The sequence below is a fragment of the Cornus florida genome, unplaced genomic scaffold (assembly GCF_030987335.1).
Source record: "Cornus florida cultivar Cherokee Brave unplaced genomic scaffold, ASM3098733v1 CherokeeBrave_3.0.0_Hap2_Chr04, whole genome shotgun sequence".
Classification (NCBI taxonomy): domain Eukaryota; kingdom Viridiplantae; phylum Streptophyta; class Magnoliopsida; order Cornales; family Cornaceae; genus Cornus; species Cornus florida.
In genome coordinates this window covers 75061163-75069699 of record NW_026775574.1, presented here as the reverse complement: position 1 = coordinate 75069699, position 8537 = coordinate 75061163, and the positions used below count along the sequence as shown (strand labels likewise).

The 8537-nt window shown below is 37.2% G+C and overlaps 1 protein-coding gene across 1 annotated transcript; it reads right to left on the bottom strand.

Annotated features, from left to right (window-relative positions):
- Positions 1–1507: 1507 nt before the first annotated feature.
- On the bottom strand, positions 1508–6083 carry LOC132302267 (premnaspirodiene oxygenase-like). The gene is made up of 3 exons (XM_059799115.1): positions 5922–6083; positions 2367–3348; positions 1508–2256 (listed from the first exon to the last, which is right to left on the bottom strand). Exons 2-3 carry the CDS (start codon positions 3312–3314, stop codon positions 1630–1632), a joined length of 1575 nt encoding a protein of 524 aa, XP_059655098.1. The 5' UTR covers positions 3315–3348; positions 5922–6083; the 3' UTR covers positions 1508–1629.
- Between the last annotated feature and the right edge of the window lie 2454 nt (positions 6084–8537).

The following is an 8537-nucleotide window of genomic DNA, read 5'->3' as shown; positions in this document are numbered from 1 at the left end:
CAATGTAAGACTTTGCACCTGTAGCTCACCAGTGTGGTAGCCTAACAGTGTCTCTCGCACCCGTCCACGGCACACTAGCCCACAGGGTCATCACAACTGTGAGGGGCTAAATGGAGACGCATCTGACGTGATGCTCAAAGTCATTGAAGCCGTTGATGATGTGGTCGGACTGGGCTTGGGCAACTGGGCGGGGTGGCCGGATTTACAAGTGTTGTGGACGATGAGCATGGCAGAGGCGTGGTCAGTGAGTTCGATGAGGTGGAGGAAGTAGATGAAAATTAGGGATTTTTTAGTGGGGTGAGAGGCATTGATGAGGTTAATGATGGTGGGGACGTTTTGAGAGGCTTTAGTGAACTGAACCACAAGGTCCGAGCAACGGTGACTTCTACAATGGAGACCGAACTCCGGCGAAGCACCCATCAACGCATGATGATGATCTGAATGCGGATCGAAGCCTGATTGTGTTGGTTCTTCAATCTCTTCCCTCTCATATTCGCCAGAGATGATAGGTAAGCTTATGGGTCTTGAGAACTGTTCATGCTTCGGGTTCATCGGTCTGAATTAGGCTTCGCCAGATTTGGGGCTCGCTCGACAAAACTGGGTCGTCTAATTGGTGGAATAGGTGGTGGGTAAGGTAACGAGGACAGAACTGATGCCGGTTCACAGTGGAGTGACTGGCGAAGTAGTGGGTGACGGCTGGTGTATCGGTGGGTGACGGGCTCGGCTGCGGCGGCTCAGATGGTGGAGAGCTCGGTTGTGGCCGGTGAGCAAGAGGGATTCGAACGGCGGCCGAAGAGCAAGAAAAGACACAACTATCTCCATTAATACCGGCGAGCTTCATACTATAGCAACAGTTCACCAACCACTACTCACCATTGCCTTCAATTTCACCCACCACCACTCACCATTGCCCTCGATTTCACCCACCACAACTCTCACCACTGCCTTCAATTTCACCCACTCACCACTGCTCTCAGCAAGAACTTCATACTACAACCGCCACCACCCTTATTGACGTCGCCACACCTAATTCCCAAACCTCTGCCTGCCACCTAATTGAAGACAACCCAAGAAAAAACTCACCCCTTCGATTTCACCCACTACCACTCACCACCGCCTTCGATTTCACCCACCACCATAGTTCAGGGTTTTTTTTATTTTTATTTTTTATTTTTTATTTTTTATGCATAAATTGTTCATAAGGGTAGATTTGTCCAATTTATTAAATTATAAAGTTAAAAAAGTCTCCTAAATGGTCAAAGGGTAATTTGGTCAATTTCTCATGTAAAAGGGTGTCTTTGTCCATTTTTTTAACCTTCAAGGGGTGTCTTTGTCTAAAAAACAGGTAAGTTTCCTCTAAGTGTCCTGTTGCCAAACCTCAGGGGATGTGGCTGTACTTTACCCATAAATTTAATTATTTTTAGACAAATAACAAAACAGATAGAGTCAATACATTGCACTTATAGATCAAACAACAATGTATGAAGAGAAGAGAGAGAAAGAGAGAATAAGCTTTTGAGATCAAAACTCTAAAAACTTTGCTGTAAAAACACAATAAGTGAAGCCGACTTTTTATTCAATTATTTCTGGAAGACCATCTAACGCTTTCTACCTTCTTGTGTTAATATCTTATTCACCAATTGAAGGAGTATAAGCAATGGGAATTACACACAGATCTCTTTTCTTGCTAATTGCTGCACCACAGGCCTCAGTCATGTCTAGATCTTCTTGCTTCTCTCCCTCGGGTAGTTTCCAGTCAAAGTGATACAATAAATTTGCAAGTGGAAGCACAACACTAGCTATCCCAAATGACATGCCAGGACAGACTCTCCTTCCAGCACCAAATGGTAGATATTGAAAATGAGTCCCCTTGTAATCAATTGAACTGTCAAGAAATCTCTCTGGAACAAAACTCTCTGGATCACTCCAATTTTTAGGATCTCTACTAATTGCCCATGAATTGACAAGGACTTGGGTTTTCGCAGGTATCTCATATCCATTGATTTCACATCTCTCCCTGCTCTCTCTTGGAACTAAAAAAGGGAGAGGAGTGTGTAATCTCAGAGTTTCTTTGATAACTAACTTTAAGTAACTCAATTCATGAAGGTCATCTTCATTTAGGATATTTCCTTTCTGACATAAAACATGTCTCACCTCAGCTTGTGCCTTCTCCATCACTCTTGGGTTTTTCAACAATTCTGACATTGCCCAGATTAAAGTTGTAGCTGATGTCTCAATCCCTCCACTGAACATGTCCTGAAAGAGCATTAAAATTGAGTTAGAAGAAAAGAAATATGCAAGCATTACATATTGAATGCTTAATTGATTGATATTGATAGAAGCATAAAGCAATTAAATGTACTAACCAAGATAACTGACTGTATGTTTGTCATAGTTAAAGGGATCTCAAGGTTACCCTCCTCCTGAACTTTTAGAAGAACATCTACGAGGTCTTCATGATCAGCTTCACCATCACTGGTCTGTTTTGCCATCTGCCTAGCTTTATGTTCCTCAATGACGGTAGTTAATATCATATCAAGTTTTCGATGAACTTTCTTAGCTCTAGGCCTCAGCCCAGTTATCACAGCAAGCATTTTAATCGAGGGGAAGAGATCAGCAAAAGTCAATCCTGCTGCTATCTCTAAGGCTTCCCTGATAAGAGAGATGAATTCTTCTTGCCCATGGAATTTCTTACCAAGGGCCGCTGTTGCAGTGATGCTGTATGTAATCGAGAAAAGCTTTTCACTTAAATTGATGAGAGATCCTGTATTTGTCGAAATAGATTTGATCAAATTCGAGGTCTCTTCTTCCCTGATGGGTCGGAATGATTGGACACGTCTGACACTTAAAAGCTCCATTATGCAAAGTTTCCGAAGTTGTCTCCAATAATCCCCATAAGGTGCAAGCACAATGTCATTCTCAAATATGATATTTACCGTGGGATTAAAAGGCCTGCTAGCAAAGACGATATCATGTGTTTTCAATACCTCTTTGGCATATTCTGCTGAAGAAATGACAACAATTGAAAGTTGTCCGAGTCGTAGGTGCATTAGAGGTCCATATTTCATGGCCAAATCTCTTAGGCGTCGATGGGGTAGAGATCCAATAAATTGGTGAATATTTCCTACTAGAGGTAGCTTCCATGGCCCCGGAGGCAGTTTTGAAGTTGAACTGATATTGGTTTTGAATAGCATGAACAAAAAGAGAATGAATGTGAATAGAATTGGGAAGGAGAGGAATGGGAACTCCATCATCATCAATTGTTGTGCCGCGCTGGAGAATTCACTTGTCTCAGTGGTATGATTGCTTTCCATCACAGATTTATGCTTGCTGTGGAGGCTTGAAGTTCTGCAAGATATTCTTAGAATTTTCAGTTTTCTTTACTAGGTTGTATCATATATGCATGGTTTCTTTGTTTTATGATCGAATGAAGATGCTTTAAGTTGATGCCATTATTTTTCACATTTCAAATATGTAAATGTTTAGCTTTGAATCAAGAAAGACATTTAGATACATGTTACAAATGAGGCATGACATGAATTGGTTAATAAGATCTGTTGACAAGATTCTTTAATGACTTGCAGACATTTTTGGAGAAGTTACTTATATTGTCTCCGGGCAATCACTGTGTGGCAGGTAAGCAATTGAGTCAAAAATGTGTTATAAATATATAATTTTTTTTTATAACTCTTTGCTTACGTATTCAATAGTAAATAGCAGGGACTAATAATTCTGAACATTTACATATCCTAGTCTGTTAAAAAAAAAAAAAAAAGAATACAACAAAAGAAGGCTAAGCAAAGCCCATCACACAAGCTAAGCAAGCGTAGCAAACAGAACCCAAAACAACAAACGAAAAATGAATGATGGAGTTCTTGCTAAAAGCATATGCATAAATAGTTCAGATATGTCGATTCAGAAAATTTATTCAAAGAAGCAAATTATGGGCATATGAATCATACATGTAGTTCAGAGTTCAGACATCCATTTTTCATGGCAATATATATATATATATATATATATATATATATATAAGGGGAGAGAGAGATTTACTATGTTTAGGATAATGATATAGTAGTTCAAGTCAGTTGGAGCTTAAGCTGCCCATTTCTGTTTAGTGCAGTGTCTACATGCAACTTTGCCCAGTTTATGACCAAAGAAGCAGTACTCTAATTACTAAAGTACCCTTTACGTTTACTTTTAATGGCATGGCTTTGTGGCAGTACTACTAATTGAAAGAAAAATTTAAGTTGAGGATAATAATGTAAAGATAATGCTTAACTATTTACCGGTGAGTAGTTTCACTCTACTCCCTTATGTGTTACGTGGGTTATTTTTTTTTTATTAAAGTTAATGTGGTAAATTATTATTGGAACACACAAGGAGTGAGTAGGGTGAAGTTACCCACCGGTGAGTAGCTAAGCATTATTCATACAATATGTATGATAGGGTATTGGGTGATGGTGATTGAGTGGGGCCAGCTTTGCCCTATTAGAATGAAAGTGTTGTTTTTGCGTTAAATGAGAGACAGCCGGTGGAGTGTAATCAACACAAGCTCTCACAGAAACAGCGCTTTCACCAGGATAATATCTAAATCCTCTGGTTGACAGTATATGAGTCAAATTAATTCGGAGTGTGCAAGAAGCCAGTACACGGATGGAGCGAGTAAAGTTCCAACTATATCTGTAAAAATTATTTCTAAATAATGTTTTGCACTGAGACGTTTAACTCTTTTCTAATAAGACCAATTCTTGATGTTAATTTTTATGTTTTTTGTTTGCAGTATATTTACTTTATTTATTGATGACTGTGTTCTTAGTTGTTTGGAAAGAATCATAGTTATAGTGATTTTTTTTCTAATTATTATTTTACAAAGGGCAAGGAGGGAGAGAGGGAAGACGAGAAGGCTCGAAGTTGACTTCCAAGCACCATACGAGAGATGCACGCCACTAGATTACTAAGAAGGCCTTCTCAACAGTTAAAGTGAATTGAGTGATTTAAATGTTTTGAATTGAATATATATGCAAAATATAATAAAATAGAGCCCTCCACTTTTTTATGAAGTGCAAACACGATTAATTAAAATTATTTTGTGAAACAAATTCACTTCAACTATACCTAAGCATCAGCTCTAGTTCTTAGCTCCTTTGGTTCGTAGCTCACCGTTTTCATTTGGACTCCAAAAGTAGCACTCTCACCAATTTATGAACCACTTGCCATTAAGGAAGAAAAGTTTTCTCCGGGTCTCCAACCCTAAACAAATTGGACTAACGGCCTATTGTATTAAAATAGAAAAGTTAAACAAACAAATCTGGTCTAATTTCCAAAACACCCATTATCTCGCGTACGTATTCTCTAATCTCTATCTCGATTTTCAATGTTCTCTTTAATTGATACAATTTCTAATAATATCATGTATCAAGTTAAATAGATACTAAAATCTAAGTGCAAAACTCACAAGACAAAAAATAAATCACTACTTTTTGCCTCAACCCTTACTAGATGGAAAGTAAATTAGGGCTACAACTCAACATGAATTTTATCAATTAATTTGATTTGATTTTAATTTTTATGCTTCCTAAAATGTAAAGAGTTGCATCATTAGTTTCCTTAACGTTTGGGGTGGTTTGGTCTCCAACTTTCAATTTTTTAAAGAAAATAGATACTCCGATGTAATGTTCTTACCATGACTTAAAACTCTCTGTCTACCTTTTGGAAAAGAAAAATCATACCAACCGGATCAATACGGGTGAGAAATTTGTTTAGTTGAGACTGAGAGTGATAATTATTGGATATTACTTTCTTTTCTCATAATTAAATACACACACACACATATATATACATATATATATATATATATATACACACACTTAGGGGAAAAAATGCATGCATGGGGAAAGCAAGAGGAGAGAGGGACTCACAGTGTTGGGGATATACTTCTAATGAGATGGAGCTTTAGTTAGCATGCCTCTTCGGTGCAGAGTGGAGAAACAGAGAACAAAGAATGTGATTGTGAATGTAGAGAGAACTTTGCCCTGCATTTATAGAGACAGAGTATACAAATTTTGTTCTTTTATTTTATTGTTTTTGGATGACAATATTATATATATATATATATATATATATACATATAGCCCTCTGGAATATCGACGGCTGTGATATATATATACACACAATAGAAGTTTCTAATACATAAAAGAAGAATTGAGTTCAGGATTTGGGCTCTTTTTTTTGGCCAGTCCCTGTTACAGTCCAAAAGGAATGACTCCAGATAGATGGCTAGGTCAACAAAAGACAGTAACAGATCACAGCCGTCGATATTCCACGGGGCCATGCACCAATTATTGAGGATGTTGATACCATTGACTGTTTAGGCAGCCACGGACCTGTAAGGTGGCCACTCTGAATTTTTTTATTTTATTTTATTTTATTATATTCTTGGTTTATTTATTTATTTTTACCATGCCTCCTGAAATTGCACAAACCCCCCCCCCCCCCTCCCCCCAACTATTTAAGTTTCCAAAATATTATTCTCTCTTTCACACTTGGTTCTCAACTCTACCCCGTGCGCGAACATATATGATATATCATACAATATATCTTCATCTCTTCTGTATTCGGCAATTCTTTCCATTACTGGCCAACCCCTACCCCCATCCGGCAATTCATGTCTCTCTTTCATATACACAAATATATATTATATATATATATATATATATATATTATATATATATATATATATATTATGTATGTTGTTATTAAAAGGCCGCCTCCCTGACATAATTTTTCGAGTCCGTCACTGTAGTTAGGTATACGTTTAAATAAATGACGTGTTTGAACGTATTGTCTATTTTTTTTTTTTTTTTTTTTTTTTTTTTTTTTTTTTTTTTTTTTGGGCCATCAGCCATGCACCAATTGTTGAAGAATTGTATACCTTATTTTGGAAGGAAGGTCAGCCCATTCATGATCAAATAAGTGTGTTAACCGTCAATTCGTCCAAAAATCAGTGAATTAATAATTTGTTAGTGGAGTGATTTAAATAAACAGATCACAAATTAATGAGTTAACAAAGAATGATACATTCAGCAAATTCAGAGTGAATATCCACTTCCAATCCATTCAAACATAACAACGAGTCGTCCAAATACAACTGCAAGAAAACTAACTGACACCTAAACAACTATTTTTTGTTCGTTTTTTGTCTTCTTTTTTCCTCTTAGTATACTTGAGAGAGAGAGAGAGAGGCGTGGGCTGCTCCCAGCCTTGACACCTAAACAACTATTTTTTTTTCGTTTTTTGTCTTCTTTTTTCCTCTTAGTATACTTGAGAGAGAGAGAGAGAGAGGCGTGGGCTGCTCCCAGCCTTGACACCTAAATAACTATTTTTTTTTCGTTTTTCCTCTCTTAGTACTTTCAACAGAGAGTGACATAGAAAGCAGAAAAAGAAAGGCGTGGGCTGCTCCCAACCAACCTTAGCCACGGATCTCTCACTCTATGTTGAAAATTAGGGACGACAATTTGACCCGTCTCACGGCTACCCGTCTCTTCCCATCCCGTCCTGTTTTGGTAATTTTAGAGGACCGTTTTGCTTATTTGGATGTGAATGATTTGATGTAATAAAAATTCTCGCAGGTTTGGTGCGGAGGCGGGGGGAGGTCGCCCTGCACCGTCCCGCCCTATTTAGATAGACAAATTATTTAAGTACCTTTATTTCATTAATATATATATTTCCTACTATATATTAATTATCCATATAACAATATTAAAGTAACAAATGAATTTTATTAAAAGGAAAGGTTCAATGGTGAAGAATAGAAGATGAGGAAAAAAAATAATAAAAGAACAAATTTATTTCAACAATAATTAAATTATGGTCTTAAACGGGGTGGGGCGGGTACCTGCGAGGGTAAAAATGTTAAACGGTTACGGGAATGTGGTGGAAAGTTTCCCCTTTTTGCGGTTTTGGGCAGGGACGGGGGAGGGTATACCCGCCCAAACCCGCCCCCGTTACCATCCCTATTCAAAATGTTGCCTCCACGGTATTCACGTGTTCTCTTTGATTTATTATTTGGAACGGATTACAAATACTCTATCCCAAAATAAGTATTCTTTCTATAATTTAATTTTTTAAGAGAATAATTTGTATTATTTTTTATTATATTAATAGTAAATTAATTATTAAATTTATTTTTAGTGAGTTACAATGATGTGATAATTTACTTTTTATAGATTCAATGCAAAAAAGTCATGGTTCGCCGAATGATTTGATTTGCGATGTATCGATCAGTTCATAATTCTTTTTTGAAAATCCTATATCGTTATACACTTTCATGAACTAGTCGGTTTATACCGATATTCTCCGAAATTCATTACACCACGATCGATACCGTGACTGTGAATCATGAAGAAAGTAATATTAATAATATTAAAAAAAGATAATATATTGCCTTTTAAAATTTGATGCTTTTTTGGGACTTATAAAAATGAAAAGGTGAACACAAGGGACGAGAGTAATTTGTTAGAGGAATCATGATCGCC

Bases quoted from the DNA above. Each gene is read 5' to 3' on its own strand.
- LOC132302267 (XM_059799115.1), bottom strand. From the start codon at position 3,314: ATGGAAAGCAATCATACCACTGAGACAAGTGAATTCTCCAGCGCGGCA. The intron at 2,257-2,366 runs GTTAGTACATTT...ATGCTCTTTCAG, and splicing joins ACATACAGTCAGTTATCTTG to GACATGTTCAGTGGAGGGAT.